Source organism: Balaenoptera musculus, chromosome 6, assembly GCF_009873245.2.
Source record: "Balaenoptera musculus isolate JJ_BM4_2016_0621 chromosome 6, mBalMus1.pri.v3, whole genome shotgun sequence".
Classification (NCBI taxonomy): Eukaryota; Metazoa; Chordata; class Mammalia; order Artiodactyla; family Balaenopteridae; genus Balaenoptera; species Balaenoptera musculus.
In genome coordinates, this window is record NC_045790.1 from 92,033,145 (window position 1) to 92,056,650 (window position 23,506).

The 23,506-nt window shown below is 40.6% G+C and overlaps 1 protein-coding gene across 3 annotated transcripts in view; it reads left to right on the forward strand.

Moving 5' to 3' along the window:
* The window catches only part of ELP1 (elongator acetyltransferase complex subunit 1), a 62,978-nt gene that overhangs the window by 1,833 nt on the left and 37,639 nt on the right, over positions 1–23,506 (forward strand). For 2 of the 3 annotated variants that reach the window (XM_036856733.1, XM_036856735.1), the window contains exons 2-14: positions 2,465–2,627; positions 3,491–3,643; positions 5,304–5,385; positions 6,049–6,129; positions 9,533–9,618; positions 11,722–11,818; positions 12,506–12,596; positions 13,680–13,803; positions 14,767–14,860; positions 18,120–18,350; positions 19,469–19,639; positions 20,432–20,531; positions 22,269–22,451. In XM_036856733.1, coding sequence (XP_036712628.1) covers positions 2,478–2,627; positions 3,491–3,643; positions 5,304–5,385; positions 6,049–6,129; positions 9,533–9,618; positions 11,722–11,818; positions 12,506–12,596; positions 13,680–13,803; positions 14,767–14,860; positions 18,120–18,350; positions 19,469–19,639; positions 20,432–20,531; positions 22,269–22,451 — 1,643 coding nt within the window. In that variant the 5' untranslated portion in view covers positions 2,465–2,477. The remainder of the gene's footprint in view (positions 1–2,464; positions 2,628–3,490; positions 3,644–5,303; positions 5,386–6,048; positions 6,130–9,532; positions 9,619–11,721; positions 11,819–12,505; positions 12,597–13,679; positions 13,804–14,766; positions 14,861–18,119; positions 18,351–19,468; positions 19,640–20,431; positions 20,532–22,268; positions 22,452–23,506) is intronic. The other variant, XM_036856734.1, reaches the window with a different exon arrangement.

The following is a 23,506-nucleotide window of genomic DNA, read 5'->3' on the forward strand; positions in this document are numbered from 1 at the left end:
TCTTGTGAGCTAAACAGAAGTATTTTAGCTTAATGCTCATTACCTGGGAGTCAGGGTTCTGAGAATTGAGTCATTATGTATAATTGAAGCTTATAGGCTGCATCCCTTTAGTGATCAACTTGTAATAGAATACAAAAGGTTCTTCCCTATGACACCTGGCCGGTGATTTTGAAAGCTCAGTGATTTGAGAACTCAGGTTGTTTGATATGTTTGTCAGTCAGGGTCCAGTCAGGAAAGTAGAAACCACACAATATTTCAACAGAATTTAATATGAAGGATTGGTTAAATACCCACTGGAGGAACAAAAAGCAAAAGGGAGCAGAGAAGTAATTAAAAAAGTAAACTGATGGAAGAAATTACTACACTTAGCTAGGTCCGAGGATCAAAACAAGGAAAGCCATTGGGGTTATCATAACCTTGGAGGAGAGGCATTGGAAAGCTGGTGTTGATAGCTCTGGAATTCAGAGGAGGAGCTCCATGTTACTAGATTTCAGGCACCTGGAGGGAGCACCTGCCTGGTGAGTGCTGGTACCTCTGGGGTGGTTGTTATCATGCTGGTCATGGGAGTGCTAGAGGCTGGGACCAAGGGCCCCTGGAAGGATGAAGGCCCATTGCTGGCGCGACATTGACTGAAACAGCAGGGTAACAGGAAAAAGGGAGTCCTCCTCATCTCCTTCTGCCTTTGCCTTCCAAATTCTTATGCTGGGGTTCACGGACCCCAGAGCTCCACAGATTGTTGGTGAATAGAATCCAAGTTCACAGCGAGACATTTTGATGCTCTGATCATGGCAGCAATAACAGCATAATTATTATTAGCTAAACCAGGTTGAAATACACTTGGTCCTCTCTCGCCTGTTTTCACCTCTTGCTACTCTGTCCCGTGTTTACTCCCCTCTAGCCAGACATCCTCTCATCTCAAATCTACCCATCCTTTCAGATCTATGTCAGTGGTCGTCTTTATGTTATTTAAAGATGAAAGGTAATGTAACTTTTATATGCTTTCAAAAACCCAAGCTTTCTATATAGAATTAGATCTAAATAAAAAGTCTGCATGGTATAATACAGGTTCGAATAATTTCTAGAAGTTCTTGAATATAAATGTCATGAAAGCTCACAAAACCATTGTTTGCCTTGATTCTCTTCCTCACTTCCACCGTGTGGGCTTGCTTTCCTCTTAACCCACATTTTATGTTGTCTCACTCATACTACACTTAACATTTTATCTGCTATGTAGTATAAGAATTAATTCATGTTTATTCTTTCATTGTCGTAAGTAGGAAATGCAAGATGAGAGAATTCACCTTGGATTAAGGTGACAAGAAGGCCAGTGTGGTCTGTGTAATTGTCACCCCTAACATAAGTTAGGGACTTCCAATTACAGTATAAACCTTAAAGGGGTCTGGATATAAATATACAGCACATTAACTTTTTTTTTTCTCTTGGGTAATGTTATACGTTAAAACAAGTCTGATTTTGTCAGACCAAGGTAGATTTCCTATTGATCGTTCTTTTCTCAGCTTTTCTATTGCCGTGGTGAAAATCAGGCCAGGAGAGTGGAGTAATGTGAAGTAGTTATACCAGGTTATCAAGCTCCTCGAATTGTTGGTCATCATTTTGAAGTATACTGTTGTAATTTCATAGTGTCTTCTTTTCTCCCTGAGAACAATAAATGCTTTTCTTTTCTTTTTTTTAAAAAAATATTTATTTATTTATTCGGTTGTGCTGGGTCTTAGTTGCAGCACTTGGGCTCCTTAGTTGCAGCAGGCGGGCTCTGTAGTTGTGGCACGTGGGCTCCTTACTTGTGGCATGCAAACTCTTAGTTGTGACATGCATGTGGGATCTAGTTCCCTGACCAGGGATTGAACCCGGGCTCCCTGCATTGGGAGCACAGAGTCTTAACCACTGCACCACCAGGGAAGTCCCATAAATGCTTTTCTTTATTTCTGTGTTTGATTTCCATTTTAATTTTTTAATGAAGATATAGAGCCAGTTTATAAATAAATGTAGTTGGTGATATTAAAGTAATTTTATTTTCTTCAACTGCCAGTATATATGTGGATTTTTATATTATTTTGTAAATCTGTCAAGTTATAAAAATATCCTCATGTGCAAAAATAAAATGTTTTCTCATTCATTGCATTCTTCTCAACTTCCCTTCAGAATAACTGATGTTAAATCTTTTTTGAAGAAAAAACTCTGAGAATCTTGCCTCTTTCAAAGAGTGAGAACGTAAAATAGATTTCACAGCCTCAATTTGTAGACCATAGATTTACACAATTGGTTAGGTTGCTACTGCTCATCTCTGTGTGGGTTCAGATTAGATCTTTTTTTTCTTGGTTATTCTAACTTCTCTGCTCCCTGAATCATTTTGCTTATACTGGAGTGTGATTTATCGATACTAAGCTGTTTCTATTTCTCAGAGAAATTAAAGCTTCATTAAGAGATATTTGTACTTTTCTTTCAGGAGTCGCTTCATCATGAGAAATCTAAAGTTATTTCGGAGCTTGGAGTTCAGGGATATTCAGGCTCCAGGGAAACCTCAGTGCTTCTCTCTCCGAACTGAACAGGACACAGTGCTCATTGGCTCAGCACATGGACTGATAGAAGTAGACCCTGTCGCAAGAGAGGTAACTTACTGATGGAGGATGCTAGCACTTGGCATGACTCTTGACTTGTCTTTTTCCAAACTTGCTTCCCCAAATAGTCTTTCCTTTAAATCTTTCTGAATTTACGTCCCCCCCCCAAATGAATGCTCCCTTCGCTTTATACTGATGTCATATTAGACATAACTTAACTAGTACCCTGTCTTTTAGTCTGCTTCTGTTTTAATCTAAGCTGGCAAACCTCTGACGTTGTATTTTGCGGGGTGCCCTACTTTTTACCCTTTCTACCATGTAAATACTATCTATTAACAGTTCTCAAGTGGGAATGCAGGTGAAAATTTCCTGTAGGGCTTTTTAAACTGTTTCAGTCTCCATCTCATACCAACTACATCAGAATCTTCACTTCTGGAGCTTGAGCGTATGTATAGTGAAAAGCTCTTTAGGTTAATTCTGATATCTTCCCTTAATTATATTTTGCTACTGATGTGTTTTAGGTGATTACATTCTTAGTCCCTTTTCCCCATACTGTATACATTTTAGAAAATCATAGTTATTAGCTTCATGTTTTATTGGATATTTTCAAAGATACCAGGCTTTTATGTTTGCTTGGCACAAAGGTCACATGAACTGTGTTTTGTGTTAAAGATGGTAGTGTTGTCACCATTGTAAAGCAATTATACTCCAATAAAGATGTTAAAAAAAAAAAAAAAAAGATGGTAGTGTTGTGAAATTTCTCAAGTGAAAGTTTGGGTTTTAATCTAGGAAAAAAACATTTTTGAAAGCTTTTATATTATAAAAGAAGCATTAAAAAGTATTTCTGGAAGTGTGACGAATTGTTCTTGAAAGTAGATTGAGTTAATTTGCTTATTTGTTTGTTTTGGTGAAAGGTGAAAAATGAAATTCCTCTGGTGACAGAAGGCTTTCTCCCAGAGGATGGAAGTGGCTGCATTGTTGGTATTCAGGAGTTGCTGGATCACGAGTCTGTGTGTGTGGCCACAGCTTCTGGAGATGTCCTACTTTGCAATCTCAACACACACCAGGTAAGTGGAAGAGACCAGTGAGGAGGAAATCTTAGACATCCTCAAACGCCTTTTTTTGTTTCATGTCACTAGTTTTTCGTAGAAGTTTAAAATGTCAGGAGCCATAATATTTAAGCATTTTGCAAATTAAAGTCTTTGCATTATATAATTCTTTACAGAAGATTGTTGGCATGGCTTTAGCCGTATTTCAGGATTCTTCTAAAACTCAGTTTTGTCTACTGCATTTATTAATTAGAACAATCAGAACATTCCAAATAAGAACTTAACAAAAACCCAGATCTGGCCACTCTTGTATGGTATAGCTCACCTCTTACTAGAATCTGATCCTGAGTTGTAACCTTTATTTCTCAATTTATGAAGTCGTTGAAATGTTTACATGGCTTATGTTTTCTTTTATGAATGCTGAGTAAGCCTCTCCTTGATGGCTCAGAGTCCCTGAACTACGGGTGCTAAGGTGATAAGCTCTCATTATGTGCACATCTTATGACTACCAGAGAAGATAGATTTCAACCATTTGCCTCCTTCTCTACTTAGCATAAGGCTGAGTTTCTGGATTTCTATCCTCACCTTCTTGACAGCTTTTTAAACTTTGTTGATTACTCCCTTAGTTGTGATCTCTTTAACATGGATGTATCACAAGTCATATTATAATCATAGGATAATAATAGCAGCTGACATTTATTAAATGTTGACAATGTGCCAGGCACTTTTTCAAGTGTTTTTTATGCAAAATTGTATTTAATCTTCACTACAACCTTATGAGGTAGATTGTTGTTTTTCCGTTCTTCAGAAGAGGAAATTGAGGCACAGAGGGCTTAAATGACTAGGCCAAGGTCAAACAGTTATCAGGTGGGATTTAAACCCTGGCAGTCTAAATCTGGCACCTTTGCTTTTAACGGTTCCATTTAGTACAACAATAAATCTTATTCTCAGTTCATGGTGAGAAATATCAAAGCCATCAAGTATAACTTACTTAGTATTTCTCACATTTAAAAGGTATGCTTTTACTTTCAAAACATTTTGTAGAATTTTTTCCTAATTACTGAGCTCCTCCAATCCATCGGTCTCCACCAGATGGTGCTGATCTTCCACATTTGTGGCATCACAGTGTCTGCAAGACAGAATCCAGATTCCTTATTGTGCCTTATAAGACCTCTCACTGTCTGTTCCCCAAATTCCTTTTTAGCCTCACCTCCCACCCCCATCATTCCTGTGTATATGTATACCTTAGGCTCTAGTTGCAGCTGATTTTTAAGTGCTCTTTTTAACTGCACATTTTCCGCCCAGTCTCTTCCTCCTGGCCCTATTCCCACCCTTCAAAGCACCTCCTCCGAGAAGCTTTCCTGGACTGTCCTGGGCCACTTATCAGTCTCTGCTCTGAGCCCGCACTTAATTCCCAGACACCTCGGTTACATCCCTAACCCTACTGTAGAGGCATCTTTTATCTCCTTAAGGGGAGGAATGGAGTGGCCGTAGTCACCTCCAGTCCCTATGGTCTGTATCGTGCCTGGTCTTTTAATACCTGTTACTGAATAAATGTTCACTGAATAATTTCACCTTTGTGTGTGTTGTTAATTGTTTTGATTAAGGTCATAGTAAATATTTACGGAGACGCTTATATTTTCATATCTCCCTTAACATTTTAAAATGTCTCTCTCAGCTGGAATGTGTCGGGAGTGTAGCCAGTGGTATCTCTGTCATGAGTTGGAGTCCTGACCAAGAGCTGGTGCTTCTTGCCACAGGTAAGCCTGTCACTGGTCCCTAATTCTTGATTTTTATAAAACATGACTCCTAATATCTCACAGGCTTAAGTTTTAGGGTGCTTAGGTTTCAAAAAACAACGTTTCTTGGAACAAGCATACCAACATGATAATCTATAGGGAATGTGGTGTTTTTGAGTTAAGTTTTACTTCTTAATATATTGTTTTAAAAAGTTGCTGCTAAGGTCCATAGGTATGGTTTAAAATGTCAGCAGTATTTAACCTACTCTAAGAGGAAGAGTTGCTACATAAAATAAACTGATTCTAAGAACTGCTCTCCCAGTCCTATTTTTTTCCCTTAAGTCTTTTCATTCCAGATGAGTTTCTGCAAACTAGCACCCTGATGCAGTATACATTTGAAGAGATATCTTGCTGACTAAATTGTGAAGTTAGTGGAAGAGGGCTATGTGGACTTTAATGTTAGCTTGACATACATAAATAGCTGAGAATAAGTACTAGGTGACTTACCCAGTCAAAACTTTTTTTTTAAAATGAGAGTCAGAACATTTTGAATAAATTCTGTCTTCCCTGTTGTGACTATAAACTCCCCCACTCCAGCTCAGTAGCTTCCAGTGCTGTAGATACTTACGGAATGGCAGATTTGCTAAATGAGAACAAAATCATTCTCGTTTGTGCTCCTCCAAGGTCAGCAGACCCTAATTATGATGACAAAAGAGTTTGAGCCAATCATGGAGCAGCAAATCCACCAGGATGATTTTGGTGAAAGTAAGTATAGCTTTGTTTGAACCATTTTGTGACTTGTCTTGCACACTGATAGCCGCATCGTAAGCCCAAAGGACTATGAAGCTTAAACCCCAACTTAATTCACTGTCTGATAGCCCAGTTCCTTTAGTTCATTCCACATTTTAAAAGGCATACCTCTGGTGCCTCTCCAAGTCTGAGAGCTGGCTTTGTCAATAACTTGGGGAATAGGAATCTGTGCTTAGAATCACCTGGGTAGTTGTTGCCCAAACCCCAGGACAGGCTTAGTCAGGAGGTTTAATGAAAAGGACTGTACTAGCTAGAATAAGGAGAGCATTTCTTTTTTTTTTTTTGGTAATCTTTTATTTATTTATTTATTTATTTATTTATTTATTTATATTTATTTTTGGCTGTGTTGGGTCTTCGTTTCTGTGCGAGGGCTTTCTCTAGTTGCGGCAAGTGGGGGCCACTCTTCATCGCAGTGCGCGGGCCTCTCACTATCGTGGCCTCTCTTGTTGCGGAGCACAGGCTCCAGACGCGCAGGCTCAGTAGTTGTGGCTCACGGGCCTAGTTGCTCCGCGGCATGTGGGATCTTCCCAGACCAGGGCTCGAACCCGTGTCCCCTGCATTAGCAGGCAGATTCTCAACCACTGTGCCACCAGGGAAGCCCAGGAGAGCATTTCTGAGGTACAGTTTTGGGGAGAAAACAAGAGAGGCAGGATAGAGAGCTGATTTTTGTTCCTACTGATTAGACCTGAATTTTCATGGGACCCATCATATTGTTTTCTTGCTAAGATCTAGCTGAGGTGATATGGGCATTAGGCTGTGGAAGTATTGAAGAGGAGAAGAGTGGAGATGCTTATTGAGTGTAAGAAGCCCTGGCCAACTTGAGGGCACCAGGTAGCTGGCCTGATTGAGGAGAAGGATGGGGGAGGTGGTATTTTAACTTCTGCTGAGGTCTAACTTCATGACTTCTCGTTCTACTAAGAAATCATTTAGAAAAGTGCTACTCATTTATTCATTCAAAAGTAATTTGTTCAGAAATAATGTTTGAGTAGGTAGTGTGAACCCAGCAGTGTGTTTGGTGCTGTGGCTAATTCATCTTTTCCCTTAAGGAGTCAATAATAACAGGATGTGCAGGTATTAGGGTAGCATAAGGAGAGGAAGGGAGTAGTGGGGACGGAAGGCTTCCCAGAGGAGGCCGACTTGAGCTGAGTTTTGGCTGACTTGGTGTTGGGTAGATGAGGGTTGAGGGCGGGGGAGTGGTCCAGACAAGTGAATTAGTTCATTCCAAGGCAGGGATGTTTCATAGAAGCCTGTGACACAGCATGGCTTATTCAGGCAACTGTGAGTACTTCAGCATTGCCTAGTGACAGGACATGGATGTGGAATGAAATAAAGGGGAGGGATTTTGATTAAGTTTGATAGGGAGTTTGGACATTAAGTTACAGGATATCAGTCATTAAAGGTTCTGATGATGCAAGATTGATTGGTGGAGAGGGAAGAGACGAGACAGGGTGATCTGGTAGGAGGTTACTACAGGAATCCATGTGAGAGATAAAGAAGGTGGGTGTGGGACTAGAAAAGGGGAAAATGCAGGAAAATTTTGATTCTCAATGAGGATAGGAGTACATTTTTTGGAATTATGAGAAACTTTTTTGGAATATGTGTGCATGGTTCGCCTCCTGCCCTAGCTAGTTTGAGAAATACCAGTTTAGAAAGTGAAATAAATAGGCTTTGGGTATGTAAGGTGAAGAAGAAAGTTTAGTAGGACTCTAGCCAGAAGCTCAGGTGGTGGAAATAAAGATGTCAGTATCTGAGAGGGAAGGTGGGAAGTGCTGGTCTGTAAGGGGTGGATGATGAGTTCCTTCTTGGATTTGTTTAAGGGCCATATGGGATCAGCAAGTAAAGCAGGTGAGTAGAAGGGGCTGAAGCTCAGGAGAGGCCAGAGCTGTGGACTGGGAGTCATTGGCATGTGGGGAATCTTTACAATCTTGGGATTAGATGTGCTTGCTCAGGGAGCAGGTATGGTGCTGGATCTAGGGCCCAGGGTGGGACTCTGGGGCATCCAGCTTTGAGGATAGTCACAGAGGTAGTAACCGACACATCTTTGCATGGGAAAGTGCTCTGGGCCTGGCTCATCCCACCGACTTTTTCATAAGAAGTCTAATAGAGTAAATCAAAGGAGAGGGAGTCCAAGTCAGGGTCTTAGGTCTTAGAAATGTATTTGTCAGTACAAAAAGTCACTCTGTGGAGTGGTGAATAGATATTTTTCTTCTAACCCAGGTGTCCACAGACTTGTTCTGTAAAGAACTGGATAGTAATTGTTTTCCGCTTTCAGGCCATATGGTCTGTGTTGCAGCTACTCAACTCTGCTGATGTAGTGTGAAAGCACTTAAGATAGCACATAAAGAAATGGGTATGGCTGTGTTCCAATACAAGTTTATTTGTAAAAGCAAATGCAGGCTGTAGTTTGCTGATTCCTGCTGTAACTCCACCACTTGTCATCTGATCCCACTGGAAAAGTTGTCTTGCTTCGCTCCTTGACCCTTTATCTCTCTGTGGAAACTTTCGGATAGAAGCCCAGGGGTGTGCACCAGGATAGGCACTACTATTTGTATACAGCAGCAAGGTATGCTTTGGGATGCTACAATACTTGGATGTGCCCAAGCAGAGCAGACAGGAAACGGTCATGCTGACCCATAATTTATAGAAATTATAAACAGCTCTGCTTCGTCAGAATCAGCATCAGTTGTAGGAGGGGAATATTGGGTCCTGGATCTGGCCAATGCTTTCAGGGGCATCTCTGTAGTACCTCTTATAGGTGGATGCCAGATCCTACCTTCAGGAACAGAAGGCTGCATTATATCAGCACCTGACTTTATATTTTATGTAAGATCAGCATTATAATTTAGAAAGAAGCCCAGCCTGGAAGGCAGAAGCCCTGTGTTCTAATTTTGGCCTCTGTCACTAGGGGGTGTCAGTCTCTGTGAGGGCTTGAATTCCATAATCATGGTCTCCTCCAACACTAGCAGGGAGGTTGGATACATTGAGTGGATTGAACACTTACGATCGGAATTTTATTCCCAGCTCTTGTCTTCTTGAGTTTTATGTTTTGTTATCTGTGGACATACTGCATAGATTCTTCATGTTTCATTCTCCTTGTAAAGTGGGGATGGATTGCTGACTGTCATCAAGGGAATTTATATACAGTGGCAGTAAAGCTCTTTCCAAAGTAAGAGCATTTCAGAGTCTTCAAAATCACTTCAGTATATAATATGGAACATAGGTTTTTAAAATATTGACTGCTGGTCAATCTATTGAGAGGCCTCAGAGGACCCAACTTCATGAAGAATAGCTATGAAACTGCTTTTATTTTATTTAGCTTATTGGTTGTCTTGCATATTCTCACTCACTTGTTCTCTAGGCAAGTTCATCACTGTTGGCTGGGGCAGGAAGGAGACGCAGTTCCATGGATCAGAAGGCAGGCAAGCCGCCTTTCAGCTGCAAATGGTAAGGTTGGTCTGATGGATAAAGAACCTTCTTTGGAACAAATAGAAGTTCTGCTGCCCACCAGGAGCTCTTAGGTGTCCAGGTGTTACCAAAAGTGGGGTCCAGCTGCTCACCGCTCTAAAGCCAATAAAGAGGCAAGGTTGGTGGAAAGGAAAGTTTGCTTTATTCCGCTGGATGCCAGCAACTGGCGGGTGGGAGGGTTGGGGGCGGGGCGATTTTTGTCCAAAGGCCGACTCCGCTCCCTGACAACCAGTGGGCAAGAGCTTTAAAGGCCGAGGGGGGGGTCTACATGCAGAAACAGTACAGTCAGCTCTGACAGTCGTCTTGAAATTGGTCACGCAGTGGTCTGACCAGCATCATCTTGATTAAGTACAGTTAGTCTTTACTTCCAGGGTCGGTTTGTTCCCATTTCTTTGAGGCCAATTCTCGGATTTGTGGCAGCCTATGTCATGGCCACAGTCTGGTCATCATGTAGTTAACTTCTTCCACTTGGTGGCGGTTTCAGTATCTATAAGACAGCTCACAGGATATGGCTCAGAATATTATCTGTAGCCCTTGAAGAAATAAAAAGGTCCTTGACTGTGCTTGATGCCTAAACTATATTATTTAGTCATGTTGGACTGTTTTCCTTTGTTTCTGCATTTTCTCACTTCTCTTATTAAACTTACCGTTTGGCTAAAGTTTTTCTGCAGACAAAAGGCAGGGTGAGGACATGGGGTGGGGGGGACCCATCAGGTCCTGCTCTCTTTCACCAGTAGAGGGCGGTAATGGACAGATTTGCTTTAGTAAAACAAGCTGTTTGGAGACCTTAGGGAATGAGTCATCCTAGAAAGATCCTTTTTTCTTTTTATTGCCAAGTTGTTTTGTTATTTTTTTTCACATAGAGAATAATTATCACCAATATTCATTTAAAAAAATAACTCACCACAGACAGAAATGAAACACTCTGTATCCCTTCCTGATACCCTCCCCCTTCCTCCCCAGAAGGAGCCGCTGCCCTGCGTTCACTGTTGATCATTCACATGCATGTTTTTATACTTTTCCTACATATGTATATATTAGTCTTTTTTTTTCCTGATTTCTCTTCCTGGATGAAACTCTATGTTTTCCTTCTTTCTGGATACATTTTGAAGATATAGCTACAGGATTTATTGATAATAGATGAGATGTAGGGTAAGAGAGAGAGAGAGGAATTGAGGATAATCCCCAGATGTGGGCCTGAGCAAATGGAAGTACTTTGTCTATATTATATGTGGAGATTTCCCTGAGCTGACCTTCTAGGATAGATGAAATCATACAATGCCTGCCGTTACATTTTCCATCCTTAATTTATTTCTGGCTACATTCCGTGTAACTCATATTGTCTCCTAACCCTTCACTAGAGGAAGTTTGTGTATACCACAGGGCAGTTTCATTGAGAATAAATCTTGTTAGGCTGCTGTGTATTCCCTACTGTGCAACTTGTGGCACTAGCACCATTCTGACTTAGCCTGTCACTGGAATGTGATGATGGATGCTCAGGTGGTCATTTGTCCCCAGCCCCACAGAATTGGCTTCTGTCTTCAAGGCTTTCGGGACTGAGATGCAAGTGGCACTGGAAACCTTTCTTCTTTCGCTGCTGCAGAATGCGGAGCTTGTCCATGTTTTCATCACTGCTGCTGGCTTTAACTCCTCTGACTCTTCCCTGCCCACATTCCTCTCATCTTCTTAACTCTTCTGTGCAGCATTGCGAAGTTTACTCAGTGAATAAAACTCTACCCTCTTAAATTTAGACAAACATTAATTTCCTTATATAGTTACCTGATAGATTCCTCAGCTCGTTATTTTTAATATCTAGATCTGTAGCTCTTTTTCCCTGTTGCTATGCTTGGAGGCCACTTTTTAATGTCCAGAGAAAGATTTTGTTTTGTTTGGTTTTAAGTTCTTTTCTCTTGATTTCTGGGTCTAAGGGCCCTTCTGGAAGGGTTCCTGAGGATTCTGTGAAACTCGATTTCTAGATAGCTTAAACCTTATATAAAAGATTTAACTTTAATAGCCTGAGGCTTGTTTGATTCTGGGCCGTATAAGGCCACCAGTAACATTTGTGTTTTTTCCTCTCTTTAGCATGAGTCTGCTTTGCCCTGGGATGACCATAGACCACAAGTTACCTGGCGTGGTGATGGACAGTTTTTTGCTGTGAGTGTTGTTTGCTCAGAGACAGGTATGGAAATAAATTTTTCTTCCTTTTGCTTTGAGGGTTTTCTTTCATTACACCCATGAGGTAACGATGTGCTGCTTTAGGTGTTAGATGAATATAGAGCTAAGAATCAGAAGAGTTATTTGAGGCTAGTTGTCCCAGCCTCCTACCTGTTGGATACGAATTTTTTTTTTTTTTTAATATTTATTTATTTATTTATTTATTTATTTTTGGCTCTGTTGGGTCTTCATTGCTGCACTTGGGCCTTCTCTAGTTGAGGTGAGCGGGGGCTACTCTTCGTTGTGGTGCTCGGGCTTCTCATTGCAGTGGATTCTCTTGTTGTGGAGCACAGGCTCTAGGCACATGGGCTTCAGTAGTTGTGGCATGCAGCCTCAGTAGTTGTGGCTCGTGGGCTCTAGAGCGCAGGCTCAGTAGTTGTGGCACGTGGGCTTAGTTGTTCCACAGCATGTGGGATCTTCCCGGACGAGGGCTCGAACCCATGTCCCCTGCATTGGCAGGCGGATTCCCAACCACTGCACCACCAGGGAAGTCCTGGATACGAATTTTTAACAAGATTCATCTAATTGGCTTTGTGAAACCATGACAGTTTTTGTTAATGAGGAAGGTGTTAGGAAGTTCGGACTTGACAACATTTATCACAATGCTTTAAGTTTTGCCATTGTTGTTTTTCTCCCTCTATCTACTACACAGGGGCTCGAAAGGTCAGAGTGTGGAGCCGGGAGTTTGCTTTACAGTCAACCAGTGAGCCTGTGGCAGGACTGGGACCTGCTCTGGCTTGGAAGTGAGTGGGAGAAGAAACCTTGTAACTTCTTCCCAGAGAATTTCTTGGTACTAGGGTGGGAGTGGTGGTACCTATTGAATGTAGGTGTTTATGAAACACAAAGAGGTAATTACTTTTTCTCATTTGGCTGTAAGCCTGTATCTTTCTTTTTTAGTTCCCTGAAGTCTGAATGTGGTTTGAATAGTAGATTCTGAGCTTCACAGACCTTATCATTCCAAGGCCCACACATTTTGTAGGTTATAGGTGGGGCCTACATGAAGCCACTGTGTAAAACAGAAAGTGGTGCTTCGAAGGGAAGTTACAGTCTGTGAATTTCTGTGGGGCAGCAGAGCTTTGGTGAAAACTAGGAAAAGGGCTTCCTTTCTCTGCACAAACTCCCACACTAAGGGGACCTGATTGCTGAGGAACACGTGGGCTGGATTTGGGCCCGATTCACCTGTTGGCTTAGTACCCTTTTGCAGGTCACAACCTGCTTATGATATATGGCTGTCCTGATTATAGATAGAAGAAATATTTTCTGCCTCAGCAGCATCTGTCATAGGCAAAACCTAGGTCTCTGGGTTTTAGACATCTGTTTCCCACCAGTATTTGAGTGGTAATTGGATGACAGAAAAGAGAGAAATGTATTTGAATTAAAACTCTATAGAGACAAATATAAACAGGATGGGGCGATCAAGGTGTTTTCAGTAGACTGAGAAGTCTTTAAAAATACCTACCTGAGCATGTAATATTGCTGAAGTCATATAACTGAAAGAGAAATAGTTTATGGTTTTATAGGACATTATACTGGGAATGGTTTAAATAATTTATTGGTTCTTTTAAAAAGTCACCCAAGTGCAGTCTAAATCTGTGAGTCTTTGTGGGCGAATAGAGCCCTTGTGCAAATCAGGAAAAGGCACTCTGTCCTCTGGGCAGATATAGTCCCACACTAGGGTGACTGCTTGCCAGGAAACATGGGATTTAAAACTTCCTTGGATGGAGGCTTTTTGTTTTTGCTGAAAAAATTGTTTCTCTGAATTTCATCTTGTTCTTAGCCAGCTGGATGAGCTTTTGGATGCTCTAACACTCTGGGTTTGCTTTAAGGCCCTCAGGCAGTTTGATTGCATCTACGCAAGATAAACCCAATCAGCAGGATGTTGTGTTTTTTGAGAAAAATGGACTTCTCCATGGACATTTTACACTTCCTTTCCTCAAAGATGAGGTTAAGGTAGGTGCCTGAGTTGTTTTACCATCAAATTTAGAGGACTTTCCACAGCTATAGAGAGGAAGATTTGTATTTGATATGGGTATGTAAATAGAAGCCCCAGAGTAGACAGTAATAAAAATAGTGGCTTCCTATGACTGAATTTTTTTTTATAAACCAAATTGTTTTTCCTAAGGAGATTTTATAGAAAAGAAATAGCATTCCTTCCTCACCCTAGATAAAACACAGAAAGGAAATAGAAATACCAGTTTTTATTGTTTATTTTGACAAAAGCATAATTCTTCCAGTGATAAAGATACTTGCCATTTTTAACATTTAAACCTTAAGGAGGTTGTGTACCATTTGGAACTTCGCTGGAGCGGAAAAAAATCATGGTAATTTTTAATTATGTAAAAATTTAAATATATTAAAAGTTGAGAGAAGAGTTTAATGAACTCCCATGTACCTATTACTTACTTTCAACAGATATGTACCAGCATTTTGCAAAATTATTTTCATCTATTCTTCACTCCCTGGCACACACACACACACACACACACACACACACACACACACACTTTGTAAAAATTTCCTAGGGTTTTAATTTTAAAAATCATATTTTCAATATTCATTTCTCTAACAGTTGAGAACATTTTTCTTTATATAACCACAATTCCATTATCATACCTTACAAAATTAGTAATAATTCCTTAATATTATCTAATACCTAGTCCATATTCAAGTATTCTTGATTGTCTAAAAATGTCACCTTCATTTGGTTAAGTATTTAAACATAATGCATTTTTTTGAAGTCCTCTACATATGATGACTGAGATTTGTTTAATAACTCCATAGGTTAGTAATTTACAGCTAGGGATCAACTCAAGTGTGGGATTATTTGACTTGTGAGAGCAGGGAATTTAGCTATCATAAAGATTTTGAGGTAAATATGTAAAGGCCAGTGACAGGTCTTTTTTTCCCTACTAGGTTAATGACCTTCTCTGGAATGCAGATTCCACTGTGCTTGCAGTTTGGCTGGAAGACCTTCAGAGGGAAGAAAATTCCACTCTAAAAACCTATGGTAAGACAGCTCTAGTATCTCAGCCTTCTGCCCCATAAAATGTAATTGAAAGTAGTAGGCCATGGAGTTTCCTTTATCCCTTTCACTTAGTCCTGTAATGGAATCAAAGATAACTGAGGTGGGTAGGTAGAGATGAGGGAGTGGTTAGCTTTTGATGGGATGGATTTCAGTTATGTATCAGGCAGGGTCTCTAGAGAAATAGAATCAGGGTAAGCTGGCTGGTTGGAAACAGTGAAGAGTTGATGTTGCAATCTTGAGTCCAAAATCTGTGGGACAGGCCCACAGTCTGGAAACTCGGACAAGATTCTCTGTTACAGTCTTGAGGCAAAATTCCGTTTTCTCTGGGAGGCCTTAGTTTTTGCTCTTAAGGCACTATGAACTCTTTGGATGAGATCTATCCACATTATGGAGGATAGTCTGCTGTACTTAAAGTCATCTGATTATAAAGGTTAATCACATCCACAGAATACCTTCCCAGCAACATCTAGACTAGTGTTTGATCAAACAGCTAGACACCATAGCCTAGCCAAGTTGACATGTAAATTAACCATCACAAGTCATCAGTGGTTTCTCTTCATGGTACCACTGTAGCAAATCAAAATGCTAGCCAAAGGAATACTGTGGAAGTGAAAGAGAAATGAGATTAGATATAAGTAAGAATCTTCTATAGCTTTTAAATTGCAAATCAAATTGTAAATATGTATTTTTCAGTGTATGTGTAATATGTGAAAGCATTAGAAAATAAAGATGGGAAGAAGAAAAGTTCTTCTGTAATTCTGTCACTCAGTAATAATCGCTATTTAAAGTTTCTTGTCTTCCAGATTTTATGTATACATCTCAGTATAGCTATGATCTCATTTTTGTTAAATATGTAGGTATGATACCTGCAGTTTTGTAACTTGCTTTTACAGTGTGTCACAAACTATTTCCATTTCAGATATCTATCTGTGTCATTTTAAATTGCTGTATATTCATTTATGCTACAGTTTATTAAATCTTATGTTGTTAGACATTTAAAGTTTTGTAATTTTTCACTGTCATCAATAGCAGTGCACTGAACATTTTTTTCATAAATCTTTTCATTTGCTTGATTATTTTCTTTCAAACTTTATAATCAATAGAACTTTAACTGAAATGTTATTGAGAAGCTCATTCATTCGTTTATTCATTCAACACAATAGTTCTCAACCCTGGCTGCACCTTTAGGGAAAAAAAAAATGCTACCAATGTCTTATTTTAGAGTTGCTCTCAGTGTGTTATAATGGGGAGTATACATCAGTATTAAATTAAAAAAAAAGGTTCCAGGTGACTTTTCTTGGTAAACACTGACATTTATTTATTTATTTATTTTAAATTTTATTTATTTATTTATTTTTGGCTGTGTTGGGTCTTCGTTGCTGTGCGCGGACTGTCTCTAGTTGCGGCGAGCAGGGGCTACTCTTCCTTGTGCTGCGCGGGCTTCTCATTGCGGTGGCTTCTCTTGTTGTGGAGCACGGGCTCTAGGCGCACAGGCTTCAGCAGTTGTGGCGCACGGGCTCAGTAGTTGTGGCTCGCAGGCCCTAGAGCACAGGCTCAGTAGTTGTGGCGCACGGGCTTAGTTGCTCCACGGCATGTAGGATCTTCACAGACTAGGGCTCGAACCCATGCCCCCTGCATTGGCAGGCGGATTCTTAACCACTGCGCCACCAGGGAAGTCCCCAGGTGATTTTTTAATGTGTAGCCAGAGTTGAGAACCACTGATTAACCAGGTGTTAACGGCTGGCCCTATGATATGCTCAGGATAAAAGTGTAGCTGCAAGAACAGCCACAACATCTGTCCTCACAGAGCATGAGCATGTAGTCTAACTTAACCCAGAGCTAGGTCAAAGTATTGTAGTAGCCTCGTTCGAGAACTAGGTTGGATTTGCTGTGATTGCTGAGTTAAGAATTAGTGATCAGGGAGATGTTTAAAGAAAAGAAATTCCTTAATATAATTAAAATCTTCATTTATGTGTGTCATCTGTTTAACAGAGGTTGGCTTTGACATGATTAGGTCTTTTTTTTCTAGCTTTATTGAGATATAATTGACATGTAACGTGTACATTCAGGAGCTACAATGTGATGATTTGATACATGCATGCACTGTGAAATGTTTACCACAATAAGGTTGATAAACTCATCCTTCACTTCACATAATTACCATTTTTGTCGTTCTGGTGAGAACTTTTTTTTGGCTGCATTGGGTCTTCGTTGCTGCGTGCGGGCTTTCTCTAGTTGCAGCGAACAGGAGCTACTCTTCATTGTGGTGCACGGGCTTCTCGTTGCGGTGGCTTCTCTTGTTGCGGAGCACAGGCTCTAGAGCGCAGGCTCAGTAGCTGTGGCGCACGGGCTTAGTTGCTCCACTTGCCTCCATGCAAGCTTCAGTAGTTGGGGCACGCAGTCTCAGTAGTTGCGGCACATGGGCTCAGTAGTTGTGGCTCGTGGGCTCTAGAGCGCAAGCTCAGTAGTTGTGGCGCACGGGCTTAGTTGCTCCGCGGCATGTGGGATCTTCCCAGACCAGGGCTGGAACCCATGTCCCCTGCGTTGGCAGGCGGATTCTTAACCACTGCACCACCAGGGAAGCCTGGTGAGAACATTTTAAATCTACTCTCGTAGCAACTTTCAAGTATACAATACAGTATTGTTAACTGTAGTCACCATGCTATACATTAGATCTCTGGAACTTATAACTGCAGGTTTGTACTCTTTGACCAACTTCTTCCTATTTCCTGCGCTCTACAGGTTTTGGTCTTGTTCTTTTAAGGGTAATTGCATGCTAATCTCCCTTGGACATAACTGCATGCAAAACACCTGGAAGAAAATAATAAGCGTCTTAAGCGTAATACAACATAGTGATGCTAGTCTAGTGCTCTTGGATTGGGTGTTTTAATACTTTTAATCTAATTGCCAAATTTTCTTCTTTCTAAGTCTTTATGAAAAAAAACAACTCACTAAAGCACTGTTCTATGGTAGGAGCCTTCCATCATCATGATCATAAAGTTTGAAGGTAGAGGCAGAAATGAACACACGTGCTTCTGACCTTATTGATGCTTAATATTTTATCCTCCTGAAAAACTATACTTTAACAATTGTTGTTAATATTATTATCTTAATGAAGAGGCTGAGCAGAAAGGGTTATTTGAAAAAGAAAAGGGTGTCCTCATCCCTCTCTAGCAAGTGGTACGAAGTCTGGTCCTCTGGCCCCTGCCTCTGATGGCCTTCCTTTCATTTTCCCCTGCAGTTCAGCTCTGGACTGTTGGAAACTATCACTGGTATCTCAAGCAAAGCCTGCCCTTCAGCACCTGTGGGAAGAGCAAGATTGTGTCTCTGATGTGGGACCCGGTGACCCCATACCGGCTGCATGTTCTCTGTCAAGGCTGGCATTACCTCTGCTATGACTGGCACTGGACGACTGACCGGAGCTCAGGAGAGAATTTAAGTGACATGGCAAATGTAGCTGTTGTTGATGGAAGTAAGGAGCTGGAGAGTGTGTCTGTGGGCCTGCAAGGGGCCTGAGCCAGGAGCCTGCAGATGTGGTAGTTTGACTAAAACAGTGCAGGATTTTTACTTGATTGATTATTCTGGTTGTTTGGTTTGTTTTTACTTGTTTTGGTTTCGATTGGATGGGAACGCCCTTAGGTGAGGCATGTACTCCCCTGAGAACCATAGTCTCTCCTCTCCCCCTGCCTCCCTCAACTCCCTTTTCTACTACAGCCATGGCCTTTACACATTTACTTGTCTGGGCTTTGAAGACATTGACATTTCTGACCCTGGGTGGAGAGGAAGACAACAGTAGGCTTCTGGCATTGGTGTGTCAGCCTTGTCTTTGTGCCCTGACATAGGATTACGTTGACCCTCACACCACTCCATTGTGTTGCTTTGTTTTTTGGTATATATTTAATATATATATATAATTTGCTTGCTAATTATATACCTTTCCAGTATCTTCAGTTTAAGTCACAGACATCTGCCTAGTACTCGGATTGGATTGGTGTTTTTTAATTAGGTTGAGGGTTTTTGTTTAGTGAGGGGAAAGAAACTAGGGAAAGTCAGTCTTTCCCGAATAGACAGTTTATTTATTGCTGATGACCTAAAGGAAAACTTGCTTCTAAGATTGTAACATGAGTTGATGTACTAATTTATGTTCTATGTAGTGATCATAATACTGATTTTACAATCATATGTTCTATATAGAGGACTTAAGCACATATGCCTTATTACCAGATCCATGCACAGGGAAATGCTTTAAGGATTTTGGTTTATTCTGGCTTGGTTGCAGGCCCAGGTTTAAAACTAGAACTCTGACCTTTTGGCCTGCTTGCCCTAGTCCCTGGCACCTGAAACTCCAAGCCCCGAGATGGACTGCTATAGGCCTGGAGGTGACAGTAGCCAGATATAGACAGAGCTCTGACACTTACTTTCCTTCTCTACACTGTATTTAAGCTTATTCATGATAAAAACACCAACAATTACTTTTAAGAATCGCTGTATATTTTCTACCACCATTATTAGTGGTACTGTGCTGTTCAGATGCCTTGTTTTACAAATTGAACATCCACGTGTCTCATCCTCTTTCTGTCTCGCATGCAGACAGGGTATTGGTGACAGTCTTCCGGCAGAGTGTGGTTCCACCTCCCATGTGCACCTACCGACTGCTGCTCCCACATCCTGTAAATCAAATCATGTTCTCGGCACACCCTAAAAAGAGCAATGACCTCGCTGTCCTAGATGCCAGTAACCAGATTTCTGTTTATAAATGTGGTATGTTCAAAAACTGTTATCAGGATGTTCTGAATCAAATCTCCTACACAAAAGCAAATTATAGTTTGGTGTTGCGTTAGCTCTAGGGCTTCCAAAATTTTTGAAGGTTATAATATCATTCTTACTGTGATGTTTAATTGACTTGCAGGGTTTTTTGTGTGTTTGTGGGAGGGGTTCAATCCTACTCTGGCTAATAAGAACAATTCTTTCTGCTTTATTGAATTTGAAGGGTTAGTTATTTAAGAATAATTCAACCCTAGAAAGAACGTAGTATCTCATTACGTCCTTAACATTGCCATTGCACATATTTTCAGTTGATCTCACAGCTTTCCTAGGAGCTGTGTCAGAGGTGGAGTTTTTCTGTTTTATAGATGAGGGAACAGCATGCCGGAGGGTTTGCAGTCTGCTTGAGCAAGAAAGGACAAGGACCTCTACTTAGGTGTTTTAGTGTCTAATCTAGTTGTCCTTCCACAGTCCCATTGCTGTCAGTTTCTAGTTGCTTTCCTGATGTACTTGAAGAACCTGAAATTTGTGAATTCTATGGTTGTATTGTAAGTTATACTGTCACATGGCAGTGGTAGCCTTGTTTTCAAATAAGTTTTGAATTCTCAGCCTGAAAGGTAGGCAGAAATTTAATTTAAGAAAGAGGTTGAGATGTGGTTATTTTCTAGATTGCTTTATTTGTAAAGCGGATTACCTTCTAGAACCCATTAAATGCAGAACCCCATGTCCTTAGTATCAGGAAAAATGTTTGTAGTTTACTATGATAGTATTTGCATTTTTTTTCCCTAGGTGATAGTCCAAGCATAGACTCTACGGTGAAGCTGGGAGCCGTGGGTGGAAATGGATTTAACATTTCTCTTAGAACACCTCATCTGGACAAGAGATACACGTAGGTTGTTCTTAGTTGCCTTGGACCTCTGGGCACAGAAGCAGCCAGCCTTTAGTCCTCAATTCAGCCAACTGTTATTATCTTATCCTGTGCCTGTTGCTCAGTGGAACAAGAAGTAGCTACAACACCTGGGCCCTGGTTTTTCAGCCTGGTTGGAGAAGTCAGTTACCTATATATCTGAATATCATATATGCTGATGGGTGGCAATGGAGCATAAGTCTTAGGCTGACTTAGAACCCATTCTCCCAACATCCGTGGGGGGATTTTCAACAGGGAAAATCCCATGGGAAAGATGGAGATGCAGATGGTAGAGCAGAGTGCATTTGCTTACCCAAATGAGGATACGTACATTGTTAATGTGCGGCTGACCTAATGCAGTCTCTAGTTTGTCTCATCCTACAATGCGGAACTTTTGGTTGCTGTGTTTTGAGGCTCTCAAGTTGGAAATCAGAATACATTTTCCTGTTGAAACAGTACTACAAACAGTTGGATATAATTGAATACCTCAGGTGCACTATAGGCATTGTAAAATGACCCAGAAGCCAAATTATTAATTATAAGTCCATTTCTGTGAGAACCCAGAATTTGATTCTCTTCTATTTAATAAGCCCATGTTCTTAACTAACGCCGTACTTTGTCTCCTGGGAGCATTTATTTCTAAATTAATGGGACTAATGAGCAAATAACTGAATATAACAAATAATATGTTTCTTAAATGCCAATATATGCAATATATTTAATAAATGAATATATTTCCTACCTGTGTATGATTTGGGAGCTGTCTATATAATGCAGAGTAGTTCTTCAAAGAGCATGTACATGGATTATTTCATTTCACAGACTTGAAAGTTTAGAGGGCAGATTTAAGGCAAACTAGAAAGCATGAGGCAATTGAGAATATAGTTTCATTTTTTTAAAAATTGTGAGAAGGACAGCTGTAAGTCATTTAGAGAAGATTTCATGAAGGGCATAAATAACTTACCTTGAACCTTGAAAAAGAGATAGGTTTAGGGTTGCCAAAGAAGGATTGAGAATGTTGGGTGTGGTGGGCAGAAGAGTGTCAGTGAGAACCCGAGGCAGGAATGCTCCTGCGTGGGGCTGAATGCAGTGAAGAGACTGGGTCCAGGGAGAGCTGGTTGAGTAGGAAGATCAGACTAGTGACTCAGCTTCTTCAGTGGGTGCTGAGGATCTGCTGCTTGAGCTGAAAGGCAGGAAGGAGCCATTGTGAGTTCCTGCGTGAAGTAGTAAAATCAGGCCCTCCTCCAGTGTCTAAATGCTACAGGAGGAAGGCATTAGCGGCAAAGAAGTCATCTCCCAAACTAATTAGTCATTTTGATATGAGATGCTTAGGAAAGGATCCATTCAACTGAGACCTAAATATCTGCTGGAGCCTGGTTTGAATGCTGGTAAATGGTAACAGTGGAAGACTGCTGGGGTTTATTAGTGTAGGGTCTGGGGCAGCCAGTTTTTCTTGTGTAGTCAGTTTCATGAAATGTTCTCTTCAAATCTAAAGATCTCAGAGTATAAGATACTTAATTTTAAATACTAGAAAAACGTATTCTTAAGCCAGCCAAACATTATTTTTGGATTTTCTAGTATTGGGCATTACCTCAGGTTTTGTCCCTCCAAATAATTAGTAGTTTACTATATATAAAGTGGTTCATTCTTCATTCAGGAAAATCTCGGTGATGTTAATGTTTTATTCATGTTTTGAAAATTCTTCGATGTTTAAAACAGAATTCAGTTTGAGAACAGTGAAGATGAAGAAGTAAACCCGCTGAAGCTCAGCTTTCTCACCTGGGTTCAGGAAGACGTTTTCCTGGCTGTGAGCCACAGTCAGTCCAGCCCACAGTCTGTCATTCACCATCTGACTGTGGCCCCTTCTGAGACGGACGACGAGCAGGGGCAGCTCAGTATCAGGTATGCCAGCAATTCGCTGTATTCCACGTGTTAATAAGCAGATAGAATTAGGCTTCTTTTATGAGCATGGGACTTTTTTTTTTTTACTTCCACTGAGCAGCGTTGAGGGGCAGTGGCTTCCTTTTTAGACATACTTAGCAAGAGGGTTAAGTCTAGTTTTTAGTCATGTCAAAATATAGACTAAAATACATCAAGAGGTGGTGAAAAATAGCACAAATGCCAATAGATGAGGCAAAACATTTTTAAGGTGTGTTAAAAATTTTCATGTAGCTTATATTCCATCAGAGTAATTATTAGCCTATGAGAATTAGCCACTCTAATTACCCTTGTTAGTTATTAAAATCGATTATGAGATCTATATATATGCACTTCATTTTGATTTAGTGACTTCAGAATACTTCTTCCGGCCTCCTATACATTTTGTTTGGCACTTGATTGCATTTATTACTAGAAAGCCTCTTCTGTTTTTCTTTGCTAAAATTTCATAGCTCCCTGGCCCTGAGTTTCATTTTGATTCCTGACTGCATCTTTGTCACGTAACAGGTTTCATTAATGAAAGTTGTTTTCTGTATCGCAAGCCCTATTGTGCACCGCATAGCGTTGTGTGGACAGCCCCGAGAAGTCCTCAGGTTTCCAGTGTCAAAACTCGGCACCTTAGGCGTACATTGATAGTAATCCCCAGATTCACATGTAATTAAAGTTCTGCTGGTTAGCTTTAAATTCTGAAAACCGTTGTTGCAAAATTAGGAACCTTTCTTTATTGTATACATGAAGCATATTCCAAATGCAGTCATTAACTTCTAATCTTTGAATGATAATGCTTCATATTTTTTTAAAAATATTTATTTATTTATGATTTATTTTGGCTGCGCCAGGTCTTAGTTGTGGCACGCAGGATCTTTTTTAGTTGTGGCATGCGGGATCTAGTTCCCCAACCAGGGATCAAACCCGGGCTCCCTGCATTGGGAGCGCGGAGTCTTAACCGCTGGCCCACCAGGGAAGTCCCAATAATGCTTCATATTTTAAAAGGTTTTGTGAATACGTCTGGATGCAGA